This window comes from Aphelocoma coerulescens, unplaced genomic scaffold (assembly GCF_041296385.1).
Source record: "Aphelocoma coerulescens isolate FSJ_1873_10779 unplaced genomic scaffold, UR_Acoe_1.0 HiC_scaffold_172, whole genome shotgun sequence".
In the NCBI taxonomy this organism is placed as follows: Eukaryota; Metazoa; Chordata; class Aves; order Passeriformes; family Corvidae; genus Aphelocoma; species Aphelocoma coerulescens.
In genome coordinates, this window is record NW_027183520.1 from 267,290 (window position 1) to 288,821 (window position 21,532).

The 21,532-nt window shown below is 56.6% G+C and overlaps 1 protein-coding gene across 1 annotated transcript; it reads left to right on the forward strand.

Annotated features, from left to right (window-relative positions):
- Positions 1-949: 949 nt before the first annotated feature.
- On the forward strand, positions 950-2,095 carry LOC138100947 (zinc finger protein 436-like; the record flags this gene model as incomplete). The annotated part of the gene is made up of 3 exons (XM_068998785.1): positions 950-986; positions 1,173-1,747; positions 1,832-2,095. Coding segments are annotated over 3 exons (876 nt in total), but the record flags the coding sequence as incomplete, so codon positions are not given.
- Between the last annotated feature and the right edge of the window lie 19,437 nt (positions 2,096-21,532).

A 21,532-nucleotide genomic window follows, 5' to 3' on the forward strand; every position in this document is an offset into this window, starting at 1 on the left:
AGGAAGAGGAGGGAGAGAGGAGGAGGAGGAGCTGGAGAACCACGAGGTTCCACCGCCCACCCACTGTGTCCGCAGCACCCCCAGCCCCGGTAGCATCTTCCCCCCCATCCTGCAGGTGAGCGGGGAGGGGGAGCTCACCCCAAATCTATCGGTGGGTCAGCAGGAGGGGTTTTATTGGAGGGGTGTTTGGAGCTTGCAGATTCTGGAATCGAGCCCCAGATGTCCTTGCATGTCCCTGGGAGGGATTTTTGGGCCAGAGGGGATATGTGGATCTTGCAGGACTCCAAAGCTGAGCCATAATTGCTCCTTGGGGGCCTTGGGTGGTCCATGTGAGGATCGCCCGGTCCTGGCGGGGTTGGACATTGGCTTTGGGGATCCCCAGGAGAGCTGGGGGCTGGAACATGGGACCCCTGGAGCGGGGAGAGCAGAGAGGGACGATACCAGAGCTGGGGGACCCCCAAGAGCCTGGAGGGGTGGGGGGGCCTGGAGATGAGGCAGGGCTGGGACCTCCCAGCCCTAAAAGGGGCGGTGAGGAGAGGGGGGAGCCCCAAGTGCCTGGAGTGGAGTGAGGCTGAAGAGGGGACCCTGGGACCTCTGGGAGCCAAAGCAGAATCAGGAAAAAAAGGGACCTGTGGGACCCCCAAAACCCCCCAGCATCCCTAAGCAGGACCCCGGAGAGGGGGATCCCCAGGACCCACGGGACCCCCAGCAGCCCTGACAAGGGGGACCCCCAGAACCCCAAAGTGAGGAGACTGGAAAGGGGGAACTCCTGGAGGCTTTTTTTGGAGTCACCCTTGATTTTTTGTTGGTTTTATGGACATCAGGTACCCGGTGACTTCTAGAGGTGGACTTGGGCAGGAGGAAGCCCCAACCCAACACACTCATCCCTTGTTTCTCCCCAAACCAGGATTTCCCATTCCCAAGCCTTGGCTGGATGGAGGAGGAGGCTGCGAGGAAGAGGAAGATGCCCCGGGAGTCCCAGGCAGGTGAGGAGGAAGTCAGTGCCCCTTTCCCCCTCTCTCCTGCTCCATCTCCCAGCCCAGCATCGCCCCCGGCTGCAGGACAACCCCGCTGCCGACGCCGTCCTGCCGGGGACGGACTGGGGGGATCTCCTTCCCCTTCCCTGTGGCACGGAGGCAAATCCCATCCTCTCCTTGTCCTTCCTCCCCCAGACAAGGAGCTGAGCAGGGAGCCCAGGGAGGACAAATCCCTGCAGCAGAACCTGGTGGAAGAGGCCGTTTTGAGCGGCTCCACGGCTCAGGAATCCAACAGGGAGGAAAAGCCCCGGAGATCCCGCAGGAGGAGGGGCTGCAAACGCAGCCCAGGGTGCTCTGAGGAGGAAAGACCCACCCTGTGCCGGGAAGGCGGCCGGAGATCCAGCCAGAGGTCAGAGCTGGTGGTTCATGAGCAGCTTCACAATGGGGAGAAGCCCCACAAGTGTGGGGAATGTGGGAAGAGCTTCAGCTGGAGCTCCCACCTGATCGACCACCAGAGGATCCACACCGGGGAGAGGCCCTACGAGTGTGGGGAATGTGGGAAGAGCTTCAGCCACAGCTCCAACCTGATCCGCCACCAGCGCATCCACACTGGGGAGAAGCCCTATGAGTGTTCCGAGTGTGGGAAGAGGTTTCAGAGCAGCTCCAATCTCCTCCTGCACCAGCGCATTCACACGGATGAGAGGCCCTTCCGCTGCCCTGACTGCAGGAAGGGCTTCAAACAAAACTCCCACCTCATCACCCACCGGCGCATCCACACGAGGGAGAGGCCCTACGAGTGTCCTCAGTGTGGGAAGAGCTTCTCAGAGAGCTCCTCCTTGATCCGCCACCAGCACATCCACACCGGGGAGAGGCCCTACGAGTGTCCCCAGTGTGGGAAGAGGTTTCACACCAGCTCCACTCTCCTCCGGCACCAGCGGATTCACACGGATGAGAGGCCCTTCCGCTGCCCTGACTGCAGGAAGGGCTTCAACCGCAGCTCCCACCTCGTCACCCACCAGCGCATCCACACCGGGGAGAGGCCCTACGAGTGTCCCCAGTGTGGGAAGAGCTTCTCAGACAGCTGTAACTTGACCAGACACCAACGGAGGCACCGCTAAGGGAAGCCCTGCAAGTGCCCCAATTGCGGGAAGAGCTTTGTCCTCTGCTCCAACTTCATCTCCCATCAGAGGACCCACGTTGGGAAGAGCCCTGGTGACCCACATTCCCTGTGATCCAGGTTGGGAAGACCCCTGGCTGGTGCTCTCCACGTTCTCCTGGATCCCCGTAGGCACCTGGGTGAACGCAGGGGCAGGAACATCCATCGGGGCTCAGATCAACATTGGAGATTCATTGGGAAGAGCTGATTTTTTACCTTTACAACCTAAAAATTTTCATCTCTTCTGTCCAATTGTTTCTTCTGGTGGTATCAAGCACCCCTGGATAATCTTGGAGATCTTCTGCAGCGTAAGTAATTTCTGTGTTAATCCTACTGAAAAAATCAAAATTGGAGTAAAAATAAAGAAATTAAACAAAGAAGTCTAAAGAAGCACCATTTTACCAGAATTTGGGGGTGAATTTGGGGTTCAGGGGAATATTTGGGAGGATCTGAGTGTTGTGGGGCCACAAAGCCAGGCAGATTGGGGCCACCATCTCACAAGTGTGCTGGCAGAACGTGTCCACCTGAGCCCATCTGTTCTCCAGGAATTCCAGTTGTCTGTCCCAGTCCCTGCCCTGCATCTCCCCCTTTGGGGTGTGACCTCCAAAGTGCCCAAATCGCTGCTGAAGTGCCTGAGCTGCTCTGGGCTGTGGATGTTCCTGTCCCCCAGCCTGTCCCGGTCGGTGCCATGGGGGGTGGGAGGAGGCCTGGGGGCTCCTTGGGGGACTGGGAGGGGCTTTTGTGGCTGCCAGCTCTGCCAGCTGCCAGCGGGGACACAAAGGGCAGCTCCGAGCTGCGGCCGCTGCGCTGCGGCCGCACAAACGCAGCGCCCGCAGAGCTCCAGGGCAAGGTCCTGGCCCTGTCTCGGGGCTGGGCCGGGGCCAGCGGCAGAAAATCAACTTGCAGCTCGGGCCCCGCAGCAGGGAGGAGCAGCAATTGCTGGGGGAGAGAGACTCTTGCCAAGGGCCTGCGGGGCCGGGCCCCAGGGAACGGCTTCCCGCTGCCCGAGGGCAGGCTGAGATGGGATGTGGGGCAGCAATGGTTCCCTGGCAGGGCGCTCAGGGCCTGGCACAGGCTGGCCCGAGAAGCTGCGGCTGCCCCCGCATCCCTGCAAGTGTCCCAGGCCGGCTCGGCCATTGGGGCTTCCTGCCCAGGAGGGCTGGGCTGGGCTGGGGCTGCTGAGGGCGGGATGGGCTCTGGCTGAGCCAGCTGAAGGCTGCGCATGATGAGGCCGGGGGGACCCCGTTGCCGAGTGGGTTCTGGGGTATCCCACATTCCTGAAGGGATTTTAGGGTATGTCCCATTCCTGAGGCATTTTTGGGGTGCCCCCCAATGCTTAGGGAGGGGTTCTGAGAGGGGGGCTCTGGTGCTTGGAAGGGGGAGCTATTGTCAGGGAGCTGGGGAGCCCATTTTGGGAAGGATGCTGCTGTTTCTGGCAATGTTGAGAGGTTCTGAATGGGCTGTGGGGCCCTGGCTGTCATTTTGGGACTTGAGGTGAGCCCATGGGCACAGCAAGGGCTGAGGAGAGGTTCCAAGCTCCCATTTGGGATGGAGGGATTGAGCGGGTGCCTCCAATAAACTCAATCCCAGCCCCAATGTGTCGATGGCAGCCCCAAATGGCTCGATCCGTCAGCCCCAAGGCCTGGCTGTGGGGAGTCAGGAGCCACAGAAGGGGAATTGGTGTCCAGGAGGGTGGGATGGGGTGGGATGGGATGGGATGGGATGGGGTGGGATGGGATGGGATGGGATGGGATGGGATGGGATGGGATGGGATGGGATGGGATGGGATGGGATGGGGGTGGCATCATGGGGGTGGGATGAAGTTTGGGATTGATGGGGTGGTTTGAACACTTGGAGTGGGGCACTCCAGGGAGGAAAACCAGGAGCTGCTTTTGGGGAGGCACCTGCTGCTTTTTGACAATTTTGGGGCCTCTAAGTGGCTTCTGGGAGGTTGCAGTGAATTTGGGGAAAGTGCCATAAACCCCCCACAATTTGGGGGGCTGAGGTGAAATCCCCACATTTTGGGAGGGTGAGAGGACCCTAATTGGGAGGGGATCCTGCTGCTTTGCACCCCTTCAATGGGGTGAGAAGTGGCTTGTGAGGGACGGAAGGAAGGAAGGAAGGAATTCGGAAGGAATTCGGAAGGAAGGAAGGAATTCGGAAGGAATTCGGAAGGAAGGAATTCGGAAGGAAGGAATTCGGAAGGAATTCGGAAGGAAGGAAGGAATTCGGAAGGAAGGAAGGAATTCGGAAGGAAGGAATTCGGAAGGAAGGAATTCGGAAGGAATTCGGAAGGAAGGAAGGAAGGAAGGAGTGAAAACAATGTAAGTACTGAATGAAACAAAAAAAAGATAAATAACGGAGTTGTCTTTTAAAAAATATCAATTCCCTCTGAATCCAAAGTTGCAGAAGACTTTTCACTCCACATTTGGGTTTTGTTTTTATCTCTCATACTTTTTCTGGTTCTTTTCTTTTTTCTCTTGTTTTTAATAGATAAGACCTGCTAGGAAAGGAATGCAGAGCAAAATGAGACCCATTTCTGGCAGGCAATGAAAGTGTGGGCTCCTGGTCTGGTTGCTTTTGTGTGGATCCCTCACCTCTGCGGCACGGGGGGAATAGCAGTGCTGGGAGCCAGCAGCGGGCTCAGGAGCATCCCGCTCTGTCAGCTCTGAGGAGGTGGCACATGTCCTGCTCTCCTGCTGCCCTCCAAAGCACAGAATCCATGGGCAAGTTTAGGCCCAGCTCTGGGCACAGCCAGCATGGCCTGGGCACGGGAACGGGGGGCAAAGCGGGCGGGATCCTTCTGCAGCTGCCTGGTGGTTTCTGGTTTCTGTGCCCAGAGTGCCAGGATGTTCTTAAGAGGTGCTTGTCCATGCAGCCCTTGGACAGGCCGTCCTTGGAAGAGCTCTTCAGTGCTCCTTGGCTGCAGGGTGTTCATGTGCCCTAGAGGATGGCAGGGACCCACGGGCACAGGGTGATCCAGGGGCCTGGCAGGTAACAGCCCCACACAGCTCTTGGCAATCAGTGGCAAAGCAAAGCAGACTATTTTGTCCTGTCTGTAGCTCTGAGCAGGGAGCATCAGAAGGGAACACGCAGCTCTTGGGCTGCAGCTGAGCTGGAGGCCTGCTCTGGCAAGCACTGGTGGCCACCATCCCCCCTGGTTTTGTTTGTCTGGTTCATTGATGGCTGGGGCCCTGGGCAGAACCCTGAGAGCCTGGTGTGGCCCCAGGGAAGGAGAAGGAGCCCCTGGAGAAGCTGTACCAGGTGGGGCTGCTGCTGCTGGAGCCACCAAGGACGAGCTCAAGGACGACAACCTCTTCCTGGAGCTGGCCAGTGGCAGCTGAAGATGATGGACTTTGATTCTGGCACCTTCTCCAAAGACACGCTCCACAGCCAGTGTGCAGGTGAGTCCAGAGCCAGGGGGATGCTCCCAGAGCTGGGCATGGCACGGCCTGGCCGGGCACCAAAGGTTCCCCCTTTGCTGGGGCGGCTGCAGGGAATTCTTCAGTGGCTGCCAAACTGCTTTTGGGCTCTGGGCAGCTGCTGAGGAGGTGGCTGTGCCATGGCTGGCTGCAGGCTGGGCACATGTCCTGCCCTCCTGCTCTGCTCCCAAAGGCAGCAATGCTGGGCAGCTTTGGGCCCAGCTCTGAGCACGGCCAGCACGGCCTGGGCACTGCAGGCAGCTGGGACAAGGCCGTGAAATCCAACGTCTGGCCTTGTTTGGGGCTGTATGGTCAAAGTCAGCTCCCTTGGCTCCTCCTTGAGCCCTGGCCAGGCTTAGGAGGAAGCCAAGAGGAGGATGAAAGCAGATGTTCCTGCACTAGAAGTGCTGTCAGTTTGTTTCTCCAGCACTGTCAAAGCTGGGCCCTCTCCCAGCGGGGTTGGAGCCTCAGCTGTGGCTGGAGGCAGCTGCAGGAATTCCCAGTGTCCGGGAGTGGCTCTGCAGTCCTTGGCTGGGACAGCTTCCCCCAGCTGATGGGTGGCTCTGGGTGATGGTAAAGTCTGAGGGTCACTGGGGCTGGATCTTGGTTAATCACTGCAGGCAATCTTTGGCACTGATGATTGGGTGCATGGCTGAGCTGCTCCTGCTGTGATTCTTTGCTAATGATTATGTGCTTGGCTGAGCTTATGCTTTTGTAATTCTTTGCAGATTTGCATTCTATAAATTGCACAATCCCTTCAGTAGAGTCTGTGTCTTTGGTGCTGACCCTGCCCACTGGCAAAACAGGGCCCCATCCTGCCTGAGTGTTACCTGGGAAGACAAAAACCCTCACTCCAAATGTCCCCCCCTTCCTCCTTGTTCCCCCCACTTTATACACTGGCCATGATGTCCTGTGGTCTGGGATATCCCTGGGGTCAGTTGGGGTCACCTGTCCTGGCTGTGACCCCTGCCAAGCTCCCCCTCACCCCCAGCCCCTCCCCAGCGTGGCCGGACGAGGGGCAGGAAAGGCCTTGGCTCTGTGCAAGCTCAGCAAGAACAAAACCATCTCCGTGTGAGCAACGCTGTGCTCAGCACAGAGCCAAACACAGCCCCAGAGAAAGGCCTGGCAAGGAAATTCCCTCTGCCCCAGCCCACAGCAGCACCCCATGGCCATCCACCATCACCACGGCTCCACGGGTTCCTTTCCATGGCCCCGGCCCTGGCCACGGGACCTTGGGCTGGTGGCCACGGCAGCCGACTGTGGCCCAGGGCTCAGTGCCCGTGTCCATGGCAGCAGTGCCCGGCCACGGGCCCTGAGTGCAGGTGACCGTGCCAATCCCCATGGCAGTGGGGCCAAGCGTTGGTGTCCGTGGCACCAAAGGGAGGAACGGGTCCCTGTGGCCGCTGTCGTGGCACCTGAGGGCATCAGCGGGTGTCAGTGCAATTGTAGCTGGCACCAGCCCCGGCACCGCTCTGTCCTGAGGGCTGCCATGGCAGCCGAGGGCAGCCACAGGTCTGCGGGCAAGTGGCCACGGACCCTGAGTGCAGCAATGGGTCCTGGGGGGGTTTCCAAGGGAACTGGAACTGATGAGGGTTGCCATGGCATCCAACCCCCTGGGATGTCACACAGCCACCCTGGGATGTCCCACAGCCAACCTGTGATGTCAAAACTCATTCTGTGATGTCAAAACTCATTCTGTGATGTCATAGACACCCTGTGATGTCATAGGCACTCTGTGATGTTATAGACAGTGATGTCATGCCACCCATCTGTGATGTCACAGTCCTATCTGTGATGTCACAACTCTGCACTGTGATGTCACACCAGCACCCTGTGATGTCACAGCTGTCTCTGTGATGTCATAGTCTGCCCTGTGATGTCAGAGCCCAATCTGTGATGTCACAGCCAACTCTATGATGTCACAGAGCTGCTCCATGATGTTGCTGTAGACTCTATGATGTCATACAGCCACCCTGTGATGTCACACAGCCCCTTTCTGACATCACAGCTGCTCTGTGGCTCTGTGACACAGGCACAGAGGTGTTACCAAAACTTCAGTGAAACAAAACCTCCTCAGCACCAGCGCAGCACGAAGCAGCAGCATTCTTTATTGGGCCGGATGCACGAGGGGAGAGCCCCTCCCAAAGTCATGTGTGCCGAGTTCAGGAATGTTCCTGTTTGCAGACTGTGTTTCACAGACTCATTCCCAGATTGTCCCACATAAACACACACACGAGAATCATTGCCCCAAAATCATTGCATATTTCCCCCACCCCTTTGCACATCCGTTCTTCTGCCCTGGGGCTCTCTTTGGGGGTCCCTGGTGGTCGGTGACCCCAAAGCCAGCCCTGACTGCCCGGTGAACTGGTGAAAGTTGGCACACCTGGGCTGGTTGCTGCCTACAGAATCAGCCTTGTGCGGTTCCATGGCCAGTGGCTTTTGGAGAAGAAGCATTGTATGAACCCACCAGGTGCAAACGGTTTTTCATCTGGTAAATTTCCCCCCTTGGAGGGTTGGGAAGCTTCTCTTCCCTTCAAGCCTTCGTAAGCCTCACTCTGCTCCTTTACTCACATCCCACGAGTTCCTCAGCTGCTTTCACAACCATGTTCTTTACACAGCTCAAAGCAAGTGTCATAAGCACAAGTATTGCTGTGATCCCAGTTAGACTTTGCAAAAGTCAGGCCAACCATCAGTCAGGGAAAATCCATGTCCTTTAAATATTTTATCCAAACAGTTACTGTCTAACCCTCCCCTTAATTCCCTGCTGGATGCAGCAACTGATTTTATCCTCTCTACCCGATCATCCAATCCAGCATCACATTTGGAATGTGCACACAACAAGTGTTGCTGTTTCAGTTCAAGAATCCACATACTCCCTGTCCATGTAACAGCAATAGGGCTAAAGCCAATCTGCTCTGTAAAGTCATTTTAGCTGTGGCTGGCAATTGTTCCTTTATTTCAGCAAGCCCCAAAGGAGCTGCATTCACTCAGGTTTCCATCTGCAGAGCCCAATGGTGTGTGGCTGCTCTGTTCCTAAAGGCAGATCTTTGCGGAGCAGAGATGAATTCTAAAATCCATCCCGCTGTAGTTCCCGCACTGGGATGTTTCCAAGTTCCATCCCCTTTAACCTTTCCCCACAGTTGGGTTCCCGGTGGTGACTCCTTGCACGAGGGACGGAACGTTAATACCCCCAGTGTCCATGGTGCTCCTGATTCTCCCAGGGCCAAACGTCTGCTCCAAATTCCATCACTTCCCACCCATCCTGGGGCTCCTAAGGATCTGACCGCATCCTGCTGACACTCTGTGCCTCTCCAAGGCTCGCTGTTTGTTGGCTGAGCCCAGGTGTCACTGAGAAAGGCAGAATCATTTCTACAAACACAGCCCAGCCTCAGAGCCTGGGCCACAGCCAGGAGCTGCTGCACCTCAGGATTCCAAACAGCTCAAGTGTCTGTCCCAGGGCAATCCCACTTTTCCTTTGTCCTGGGATCCTTTGGCCTTGACCTTGTTAAATCAGGATATTTTATACCCACCTGTAAGGGGTCCCGTGGAAGGCCTGGGCTCCCTTCCCAGCCCAGACACCCCTGAACTGGCTGGAAACATTCCCATTGTCCTGTCTGAGGGTGATTCCATACTGCTGGAATTTGGCAGCTCCAGGGGCTATCAGTGCAATCTGTCAGCTGATCAGTATTTCCTGAGGTAATTTCCAGATCCAGTTTGGAAATGTTACAATTCTCAGCAGTATCGTTCTTATGTGTCCATGGTAAGGAATATTCTCCTTCCATCCCTGTCCAGGTGCCCTGGGTGCTATTTCCTTCCACAAGTGTTCCCAGATTTTTGTTAAATTGCTGACTGAAGCTCCCCACGGAACTGGATTTTCTGCACAGGTTGGTGTTGGCAAACAAGCTGTTACAGGGGTCACATTCTGTCATCTGCCAACATCTTGCACTGACTTTGAAAACCGCATTTCCCTTCCCAGAAGTCAGGAACATCGTTTCTATTTTTATTATAGTTGCACAATAATTGATCATCTAGATCCAATAAAGAGTATCCCCTTAGAAAATCCTATTCAATACCTAAAACAATAGGATTGATGTAAAACCCCAAACTCCATGGTGTCAGACAGTCTTGTTTCTGCTGTGTTTAATGTGTGCTTGCTGGTTTTACCCGCATGTGATGAACCCTGAGTTTGATTCCTTCTACCTTGAGTGCAGGGTAGGTTACCAGGAGGACTTGAGATGGTCCCTTCCACTTTGGCTGGATTGTTCCAAAATTCCAGGTTCTGATGCACACCGCATCTCCTGGTTGGAAAGGATGTACAGGCGAGTCCAGCCCCAATGATCTGTTGAGAACCATGCACCTTTTAAGGCTTACAAGAGTTAGTCCCAGTGCTATTAAATATTCATTTCAGCAAAACTTCTGAGACTTCCCTTGTCTTGTTGGTGCCACACGGGAAAGCTTCTGGCCATCCAGAAAAAGTATCCACCAATACCAAAATGTGCCAGTCCCCCTTCTGCCTGGGCAGTTCTGCAAAATCAGTTGGCCAAAATCACCTGGTGATTCCCATGTAACGAGCCCTGGAGGCAGCCTTCTTCCTTCAAAACCAATCACATCTTTCTCAACAACTGATCTATTATTTTTTGCCATTTTTGTGCTTACTAGATGCCTTTGTAAACTGGCCACCATATTCTCCATTTCCTAATGTGTTTCCTGATGTTTTAGTTCCATTATACATTAATTGTGGAGCTCCAATTACCTGCCCACACGGGGTTACCAATCACCTGCTGGGATTTTCCGTAGCTGCTGCTGATGGGGCTGACTGCCTGTCCTGATCACTGGAATCTGGCTTTTGTTGCAGAACATTCAAGTTTTTGCTAGGTATTAGTGCAAGGAGAGCTTTTTCAGCACCCTCTTGAGCTGTTTGGTCAGCCAATGGAGTCCCTGGATTAACTGGGGAGTCTCCAAACCCATGGGCTTTACAAGGGCATCAGGGCCACTTCTTTTGGTTTTGGCACACTCTGCAGTAGGTGACTGATTTCTTTTTGTACTCACTGGAGACCTCTGTGCCCTTTCCTTCCATGTGGCTCCCTGGGCGTCTATTATTCCAAACCCAGAGTTCAAATCAGCCCATATGTTCACCCTTTTTCCTTCAGTGATTTCTAGGAAAGGTCATTCATTCTGCTTTTTGTGCTGATGTGTTCAAAGCTAAAGCCTGGGCTTCTATGACCTGGGTTGAGGTTCCCACTGCACACCCAGCTGCCCGTTTTCCATCCGTACCACGCTGCTCCCACCAGGGTGCAGGTCCAGTGCTGGCTCCTGGATGGGATTGCTCTCGAGGTCCCAGAGTCTGCCAGAACACACTTGTTCCATGGATCCCAGGCAGCCATAGCACAAAGATTCCAACCCTTCTCTTAGAAGGGACTCGAACACTTCCCTGTTCCAACCTTGGGTACCTTGAACCAAACCCTGCAAAGCTTTTGCTGCACCTTACAGGTAGGTCAACAGTTTACACTGGGAAAGGAAAAGGTGCCTTTATCTTACCAGGGGTCTTTCTCTGATTTCCTTTGGAGCAGGGATCAAAGGTTCTCCCCAGAATTCTTCAGTGCTGCCTGCAGGTCCTGCCATCCCTCAGATCTGTTGAAATTCAAGAGGATGAGGCCACAGGGTGTCCCAATGGTCCCTTGGTTCCATGGGCCCCACAGTGTCACAATGGTGTCCTTGGTTCTGCAGTGTCACAATGGACCCTTCATTCCATGAGGCCCCACAGTGTGGCAATGGTCCCTTGAGTCCATGAGGCCCCACAAGGTCACAATGGTCCCTTGGTTCCATGGCCCCGCACTCTCACAATGCTCTCCTTGGCTGCACAAGGTCCCGTAGTGGCACAAGGGTCTCCTTGGTGCAGAGACCAGGGCAGAAGGGTTCCACAAGGCCCCAGAGTGTCACAAGGATCTCCTTGGATCTACAGTGTCAGAACTGACCCTTGGTTACCCGAGATCCTCCTGTGTCCCAAGGGCTCGTTGGTTCCACAGGGCCTGATTCTCTAACACTTCAGAGATGGTGTAGGACAGTTTCTATTTTCCCGCAGTTTGGTGACGAAAGGAGCACGCTGGGCAGAGCACAGAGATGCTGCTGCTGTCTGCTCAGGGGAAAGGGTCCAACAAGGCTGAGGGGCTGGGAGGCTGCTGGAAGGGCCGTGCCCCACATGGTACAGCTTTCCTGGGAGGCAGGGAACAGCAGGAGAGACACGCACTGCCCCACAGAGCAGCTGGGCAGGGGGACACTGGGCATGAGGAGGAGGAAATGTCCCTCCCAGGGCAGCGTGGGGGCAGAAGCACCCAGAGGGAGGATGAGCTCAGGGCATGTGTGTGTGCCCAAGGCACAGAGGGTGAGGCTGGGCACAGCTCAGGCCAGGGCTGGAGGTGGCAGGACAGAGCTGGTGGTGGGGCAGTGAGATGGGAGTGTGCAGCCTGCAGGGACACAGCAGCAGCGGTGGGACAGCGCAGGACAAGCTGTGCTGGACATGGCCAAGGACCCTGGCAGGGCTGGCAGTGTCCAGGAGAAGCCAAGACTTGGTGCCCAGGGTCATGGCAGCGTCTCTTCCACCAAGGGCTTAGAGGAGACACCTTGTCCTCAGGCCCTGGGGCCTCCTGGGAATAGCCCCAGAAAGTCTGGGCACAGTCAGCCCCCTGTCCTGCCCTCAGCATTCCCCCACATCCCAGCAGCCTCATTTGGGAATGGCTCTGCTCCAGGATGGCATGCTGCAGAGAATGCAGGTAGATTTTGTGCTCACTCCTGGCATGCAGCTGGACAATAAAGCCTGATCCAGCCCCCCCTCAGCCCATGTCTGGCTCTGGCATTGGGGCGGGGCAACTTTGGGAGCAGCCCCAGCCATGCTCCTGCTCCCGGCTGGGCACCCAGCTGCTGGGACACAGGTGTGTCCTGATGCCACCGTCTACTCCTTTGAGAAGGGGAGGACAGAGTGCATCAGGGAGTTTGGTGTGGCTTACATGCGGCAAGGAGAAGGTGCAGCCCCGAACTGGCTTTCACTTCTAGAACCTTTTGCTATTGCGGGAGCAGCTGCTGGAGCTTTTCAACCGAGCTGCAAGAGTGAAAAGTGTGATGGCATGTCTATCTGAGAAGGAAGGTTCGGTGCCGCAGCCTGTTGTGCACAATTTATATGCTGATAAGAGAAGGGGGTGCTTTTGCAACGTTTTCCTTCCTGACACTTCTGTCTCTGTGAGCTTTAGCTGCTTGGACTCAGGGGTACCGAAGGTATGTGAAAGTGACTGGGATGCGAGAATCATGTTGCACAGGGAACAGGGAAGGTCAGCAAATGTTTCCTGTCCTGGCACATCTCTCAGTCTGAACTGCAGCTGCAGATGCTTCACTTCCGCCAAGGACTCTGCCACCTTGAGAGAAGGATGCGCTCTATGGAGTTGAGAAAGAAAGTGCGTCTCACTAGCTTCTTTCCTCTACTTCATAGACAGCAAAGGGGCTATGAAAGGCAGCACTGGCTTTTTGTTCTAGGACTTCTTCTTTACAAGCAGCTGCTGGATGTTTGGAAGGGGGTTTGGGATATGCAAAAATGAGAGGCTAAGATGGTAAGAGGGTAAGATGGAAGTCATCTGGCAAAAGCAGAGCTCACCAAAGGGCCAGCTGAGAAAGCTCTTGCTGCCTACAACTTCAACTGCACCCCTCAAAGCAGCAGCACACACGCTGCTCTCGGCACTTTCCTTCTCAGCTCTACGCACCATCCTAAGCCTTGCCTCTCCCACACTCAGGATCCAAAGACAACGGCACCAGGGACTGCTCACACACTAAAGGCACCAGGACAAAAGGCTCACCAGCTTGGCCTTTGCATTCCCGCTGACAGCTCCACAGCTTGAACCCAGAGAACTGCCTGCTGGCAACAGCCTTTCCAATCACTCTGAGCACCTCATGACAAGGAGTGTGGGGAATGAATCTCCAGCAGCCTCCTGCCCCAGGCTGTCCCCCGGGAGCAGCCCTGCTCCAGGCCGTGACTGCCACCTGCACAGCCAAAGGACCCAGAGCCGGTGTTACACACCACGGCTGTGCCTGAGATAGAGACACCAGTGGCCACACAAGTGGCCATGGCACTGTCCGCACACAGTCCCTGCTGCTTCTCCCCCAGCCGCTGGCACCAACTCCCAGCCACCCACTCCTAAAGCCATGGGCCCACTGGGACACTGTGCTGAGGAACAGAGAGAGCACGGCCAGGTGAGGGAGGCACGTGGAAAAGGCTTTGTGCCGGCCCTGCTCAGAGGGGATCCTCAGCACGGCCCTGAAGATCTGCACATAGGAGAAAACAATGAACACAAACCAGCCAAATACCAAACAGGCACTGACAGCGATGAGCCCAAGTTTCCTGAGGTAGGATTTGGAGCAGGAGAACTTGAGGATGTGTGGGATTTCCCAGAAGAAGTGGCCCAGGCCATTGCCCTGGCACAGGGGCAGGGAAAATGTATTGGCCATGTGCATGAGAGCGTAGAGAAAGGCACTGGCCCAGGCAGCTGCTGCCATGTGGGCACAAGCTCTGCTGCCCAGGAGGGCCCCGTAGTGCAGGGCTTTGCAGATGGACACGTAGCGGTCGTAGCACATGATGAGGAGGAGGGAATACTCTGCTGAGATGAAGAACAGAAAGAAAAACACCTGAGCAGCACATGCTGAGTAGGAGAGGTGCCTGGTGCCCGGTGCCCCAGAGGGAATTGTGCATGGCCTTGGGGACAGTGGTGCAGATGGAGCCCAGGTCGCTGAGGGCCAGGCTGAGCAGGAAGAAGAACACGGGGCTGGGCAGGTGCTGGCCGCAGGCTCCGGTGCTGGTGATGAGGCCGTTGGCCAGGAGGGCAGCCAGGGAGATGCCCAGCAAGAGGCAGAAGTGCAGGAGCTGCAGCTGCCGCGTGTCTGCCAATGGCAGCAGGAGGAAGGAGCTGATGGAGCTGCTGTTGGACATTTCTTCACTCTGGACTGTTGGAAGAAGGCATTGACAAGCTGGGACAGATTCCCCTGAGTCAATCCTATGCTATTTTCTTAAGAATCCCCTCAAAACAACTTCTCCTCCTGTGACAGAACTTGGCTAAGCTTTTTGATTTCTGAGCTCAGGTTTGTGCTGCTGCCTCATCCTCAGCGTTGCTCTCAGCCTGAACACTGGGGGCCCAGAGGGAAAACAGGGCTCCCTGTGCCCCAGTGCAGTCGGACCTGCTGGTCCCCACACAGGTGCCCTTTGCTCATTTCACCTCCCTCTATTTCCTGGTGATTGTACTTAAAATGGGCTTGAAAAATAAAGTGACTTTTTGAAGGCCCCAATTTCAAAACCATTGCTCTAAACCCTTCTTCCTTTCCCTGTGCAGCTGTGGTTGCTCTGGCTCTCTGCTGCCTGCAGTTGTGCCTCCTGGCAGCTGTTTCTCTGGGTCCAAGGCTTGTCCCTGCCAGTGCTGCCAGAGCCCAGCCCAGCCCTGGGGGCTCAGCTCTGCCCTGCAGAGCCCTCCCAGCACAGGGCACTGCCCAGGGGCATCTCCCTGGCAGCAGGGCCTGAAGGGCAGCTCAGACAAAGGGAGATGCTGCAAGCCAAGGTGCTGCTGGTGCTGTCTGCAGGCAGAGGAGTGTGAGGAGGCACTTCCTGAGGGAGATCTGAGGCAGAGCTGCTGATCCCCAGGGTGGCAGTGCAGGAGTCTCAGTGACACAGACAAACCTGAGAGCCCCTTTCCCTTCCCTTGAGGAGAAAGCTGAGAGCAGCTCTGGCCATGCAGCACCACCTCCCCAGCAGGAGGAGTCTGCCCTGAGGGGGGTCGCTCCTTCCACCTCCAACTCCTCCCCACAGCCCATGGGGAGCTCCCAGGCAGGCTGAGAGCTGCCCCTGGCAGGTGGCAGATGCCCTGGCCTGGCAAAGAGCCCTCAGGGCTGCAGGAACTGCTCTGCAGGACAGCCCTGGGCACCCCTGGCTCCTGCCCACCTTCAGAGCCTGCAGCCGGCCCTGGCAGCAGGAGCCATCCTGCCCTGTCCCTCTGACGGTGCCCAGGGCAGCCCTGCTCTGCAGCACATCCTCCCCCAAGGCAGGAAGGGCAGCAGAGCCATCCTCACAGCCATGGCAGCCGTGTCATGGGCCAGAATGATCTCTCGGAGCAGAATTCTCGGAGTCTTTCCACTGAATTCTCTGTGCCTGTCCTTTCCCTTGGTCTCTGTTGCAGATGGAAGCTGCTGGTGCCATTCTCAGCTTGAAGCCCTCTTTTGATGCAAGCAGATGTTGCCAGGTGTGTTCAGCAGCTGCTGCTCAATGCTTATGCAAAGCTTTTGTGTTCCTCATGGAACCAAGGAGCCATTGTGACACTGCAGGGGCTGATGGCATCAAGGAGACCATTGTGACAGTACAGAACCTCCTAGAAACAAGGCTCCATTGTGACACCGTGGGGAATCATGGAATCAAGGAGCCCATTGTGACACGGCCAGGCCGCACGGAACCAATGGTCCATTGTTCCACTGCGGATTCAAGAAGAGCACGGTGACACCACGCAACATCATGGAACCGTACGTCCATTGTGACACAGCGGGGCCTCATGGAAACAAGGGGACCATTGTGGCAAAGCAGGGCCTAATGGAAGCCTGGAGAGCATTGGGACATTGTGGGGAATCATGGAAGCATGGAGAGCATTGTGACACTAAGGAAACTCCTGGAACCAAGATGACCACTGGCACATCATGGAACCTCATGGAAGCAAGCCTCCATGATGACTTTGGAGGGCCTCAGGGACCACAGGACCCATTGTGACACAGCAGGACCTGGTGGAACCAAGGAGCCTTTGTGATACTCCAGATCCACATGGAAGCCAGGGTGCACTGAGACACAGCGGGGCCTTGTGGGAACCAAGGACACCTCTGCAAAAAGCAGGCTAGCTCATAGAAGCAAGGAGTCCATTGTTACAACATCAAAGCTATGGAAGCAAGGGACCATTGTGACACTGCAGGGCCTCATGGAACCAATTGTCCATGATGACAATGCGGATCAAAGGAGACCATGGTGACACTGCGGAACCTGATGGAACCAAGGAGCCATTGTGACACAGTGGGGCCTCATGGAATCAAGGAGACCATTGTGACCCAGGTGTTGCATGTGAAGGCAAGGAGCCATTGTGACACTTTGGGCTTCTTCCCCTGAGCTCTGCAGCTGGCTGTCCCAGCCCAGCGCACCATGTGCCACCTGCTCTCCTCAGGGCTCTGCCTGCACACAGCCCCAGGAGAAGTTTTCCTGTTTGGAAGGAAAGAATGGAAAAGCCTGAGCAGGTTTCCTAAACAACAAACCCCACTCAGGAGCCACATGCTCAGTACAGGCTGCCGGGAACGATGTCCCCTTTCTACAAGGGTCAGGGTGAGCAGGAATGAATGATCTCTGGGAGCAGAATTCTCGGAGTCTTTCCACTGAATTCTCTGTCCCTGTGTCTTGGGGTGACTTTATTGTGTGTATCCCCTATTGCTGCTCTATGCCCAGAAGTGAACTTTGTGCATTTCTGTGCCTTTCAACTGAGCCTGAGAGGGGGGAGAGGAAAAAAAACCGGACAAACTTCTCAGAGCGTTTGTTCAAGGACACACATACACACTCCTCTGCATCCTGCTTGCAGCAAGAGCTTTGGCTTTGGCTTTTGCCTGGGAGTCTCTGAGAGCTTTGTGCAGTCATGATCCTCAGTTATCTGCTTTAATCAGTCCCTTGAGAGCCTTGGTCATTAACAACAGTTCATTAATGCTTCAAGGTACTTCTGGTTTTTCTAAGGTACTTTCCTTTTTCCACACTTGAGTCTCTGAGAGCTTTGTGCAGTCATGGTCTCCAGTCCTCTGCTTTAATCAATCCCTTGAGAGCTTTGTACTGACACACATGTATTGGCAGCCACTGAAGTATTGGCTGCAGCCGCCCCAGCAAAGGGGGAACCTTTGGTGCCCGGCCAGGCCGTGCCATGCCCAGCTCTGGGAGCATCCCCCTGGCTCTGGACTCACCTGCACACTGGCCGTGGAGCGTGTCTTTGGAGAAGGTGCCAGAATCAAAGTCCATCATCTTCAGCTGCCACTGGCCAGCTCCAGGAAGAGGTTGTCGTCCTTGAGCTCGTCCTTGGTGGCTCCAGCAGCAGCAGCCCCACCTGGTACAGCTTCTCCAGGGGCTCCTTCTCCTTCCCTGGGGCCACACCAGGCTCTCAGGGTTCTGCCCAGGGCCCCAGCCATCAATGAACCAGACAAACAAAACCAGGGGGGATGGTGGCCACCAGTGCTTGCCAGAGCAGGCCTCCAGCTCAGCTGCAGCCCAAGAGCTGCGTGTTCCCTTCTGATGCTCCCTGCTCAGAGCTACAGACAGGACAAAATAGTCTGCCTTGCTTTGCCACTGATTGCCAAGAGCTGTGTGGGGCTGTTACCTGCCAGGCCCCTGGATCACACTGTGCCTGTGGGTCCCTGCCATCCTCTAGGGCACATGAACACCCTGCAGCCAAGGAGCACTGAAGAGCTCTTCCAAGGACGGCCTGTCCAAGGGCTGCATGGACAAGCACCTCTTAAGAACATCCTGGCACTCTGGGCACAGAAACCAGAAACCACCAGGCAGCTGCAGAAGGATCCCGCCCGCTTTGCCCCCCGTTCCCGTGCCCAGGCCATGCTGGCTGTGCCCAGAGCTGGGCCTAAACTTGCCCATGGATTCTGTGCTTTGGAGGGCAGCAGGAGAGCAGGACATGTGCCACCTGCTCAGAGCTGACAGAGCGGGATGCTCCTGAGCCCGCTGCTGGCTCCCAGCACTGCTATTCCCCCCGTGCCGCAGAGGTGAGGGATCCACACAAAAGCAACCAGACCAGGAGCCCACACTTTCATTGCCTGCCAGAAATGGGTCTCATTTTGCTCTGCATTCCTTTCCTAGCAGGTCTTATCTATTAAAAACAAGAGAAAAAAGAAAAGAACCAGAAAAAGTATGAGAGATAAAAACAAAACCCAAATGTGGAGTGAAAAGTCTTCTGCAACTTTGGATTCAGAGGGAATTGATATTTTTTAAAAGACAACTCCGTTATTTATCTTTTTATTATTTTGTTTCATTCAGAACTTACACTGGTTTCACTCCCTTCCTTCCTTCCTTGTCTCGCAAGCTGCTTCTCACCCCATTGAAGGGGTGCAAAGCAGCAGGATCCCCTCCCAACTGGGCTCCCCTCACCCTTCCAAAATGTGGGGACTTCGCCTCAGTCCCACAAATTCCAGGGGATTTACGGCACCTTCCCCAAATTCACTGCAACCTCCCAGAAGCCACTTAGAGGCCCCAGAATTGTCAAAAAGCAGCAGGAGCCTCCCCAGAAGCAGATCCTGGTTTTCTTCCCTGGATTGCACCACTCCAAGTGCCCAAACCACCCCATCCCATCCCATCCCACCCCATCCCACCCTCCTGGACACCAATTCCCCTTCTGTACTTCCTGACTCCCCACAGCCAGGCCTTGGGGCTGATGGATCGAGCCATTTGGGGCTGCCATCGACACATTGGGGCTGGCATTGAGTTTATTGGAGGCACCCGCTCAATCCCTCCATCCCAAATGGGAGCTTGGAACCTCTCCTCAGCCCTTGCTGTGCCCATGGGCTCACCTCAAGTCCCAAAATGAGAGCCAGGGCCCCACAGCCCACTCAGAACCTCTCAACATTGCCAGAAACAGCAGCATCCTTCCCAAAATGGGCTCCCCAGCTCCCTGACAATAGCTCCCCCTTCCAAGCACCAGAGCCCCCCTCTCAGAACCCCTCCCTAAGCATTGGGGGGACCCCAAAACTGCCTCAGGAACGGGACGTACCCTAAAATCCCTTCAGGAATGTGGGATACCCCAGAACCCACTCAGCAACGGGGTCCCCCCGGCCTCATCATGCGCAGCCTTCAGCTGGCTCAGCCAGAGCCCATCCCGCCCTCAGCAGCCCCAGCCCAGCCCAGCCCTCCTGGGCAGGAAGCCCCAATGGCCGAGCCGGCCTGGGACACTTGCAGGGATGCGGGGGCAGCCGCAGCTTCTCGGGCCAGCCTGTGCCAGGCCCTGAGCGCCCTGCCAGGGAACCATTGCTGCCCCACATCCCATCTCAGCCTGCCCTCGGGCAGCGGGAAGCCGTTCCCTGGGGCCCGGCCCCGCAGGCCCTTGGCAAGAGTCTCTCTCCCCCAGCAATTGCTGCTCCTCCCTGCTGCGGGGCCCGAGCTGCAAGTTGATTTTCTGCCGCTGGCCCCGGCCCAGCCCCGAGCCAGGGCCAGCACCTTGCCCTGGAACTCCCCACAGCAGAGCTGTTCCCTCCTGCAGTAGTTACACCTGCACACGCACAGCACCTGAGACTGCAAGCAATGAGCATTCCCTGGGCACATGTGCAGCCCAAGCAGCTCGAGGACAGCCTTGCAGCAGGACTGCTCTCAGCTGAGCCAAAAAGGCCCCTCTGGCAGCTGCAGGGCCATTGCAAAGGGCAAGGGCCAGAGCCTGGGCCCACGGGGGAGGAAAGGGCTCTGAATTCCCCTGCCCTGGCACCTCAACCCTGTTCCCAGGCTGCTTCCCACACAGGATTCCTCTGGAGGACTGTGAAAAGCTGAGAAGCAGCTCTGGCTTCTCCACTTTCCATGTCCTAGAGCTGCCTGGCAGAAGAAATGGAGGGACAGCTCTGGTGGCACAATCCCTCCCGGCCCAGGGCACAGCGCTGGGAAGGTCTTTCCATGCTGAGGCTTTGCTGCGGCCAAGGAAAGCTCCTGGCTCAAGGTCACCTTTCCTGCTGGGCCAGACCCCCCGAGTGGCCCAGCAGCAGCAGAGAATTCCAGCACAGCCCCGGCACGGGCAGGGCGGCCCTGGGCGGGCTGCGGGAGCCGGCAGCGCCTGAGCTCAGAGCAGCTGAGCCCGGGGGCTCTTGGCCAAGGCTGAGGCCCAGCGAGCATTTCTCAGGTCGCAGGGCGGCCTGGAAAGGTGCTGGGGGGGATCATTCACCCCTCAGTGCGGTCCCAGTGGCTCCCAGTATTTCCATGTCCCTGGTCCAAGTGCTGCTCCCAGCCCTGATCCGTGGGGATGGGAATGTCCCGCTCCCTTCCTGGGGCAGGCTCACACCTGAGCCAGGTGTGCAGGGCAGGACCTTGCCCTGAGCCCAAGCCCTGTCCCCCCTGCAGGATCTGCTTCCCATCGGCCTCTTCCTCCTGCGGCCCCAAGCCCAGCTCGGTGCTGAACGAAGGGCGCTGGGCCGGGGTCATCCCCCGGCGGGGGCTGCGCACCCCCTCTGCCCCCTCCCCAAATTCCCTCCCGGGGCAGCAGGGGCTGGCTCAGGAGCCCTGTGGACAGGAAAAAGGGGTGACAGCGGGATGGGGGGGTCACACACGCTCTGGGGGGGACACACAAGGCCCCTGGGGACCCCCCTCACCTTCTCCTGCAGTGCCAGGAGGATGAACCCCAACATGGAGCCCTCGACCCCTGGCAGCAACTTGGGGGTGGGGTCTGGTGGCAGCTTTGGTGATCTAGGGGAGAGGTCACAACTGCACTAAAAGCCCCTCCCAGCCCCACAGCCACTCCCAGACCCCTCAAACCACCCCACAGCTCCCAGCCAGGACTCCCCCAACCACTCCCTGCAATAGAAATGTCCCCAAAAGCCACAAAATCCCCTTTCCAGCTCCCCCAACACCCACCCAAATTCTCTCCAAGCTACAGAGCCCTGCCAACACCCAAAAACTCCCTCACAGACTGCCCCAAAAGCCCCCCAAACCCCATCCCAGCACCATAAGTGGCTCCAAAGGCCACAAAAGCCCGCCCCAGTCCCCCAAGGAGCCCCCACACCCCCTCCCACCCCCCATGGCACCGACCAGGACAGGTTGGGGGACAGGAACATCCACAGCCAGGAGCAGCTCCGGCACTTCAGCAGTGATTTGGGCACTTTGGAGGTCACACCCCAGATGGGCAGACCCAGGGCAGGGACTGGGACAGACAACCGGAATTGCTGGAGAACAGATGGGCTCAGGTGGA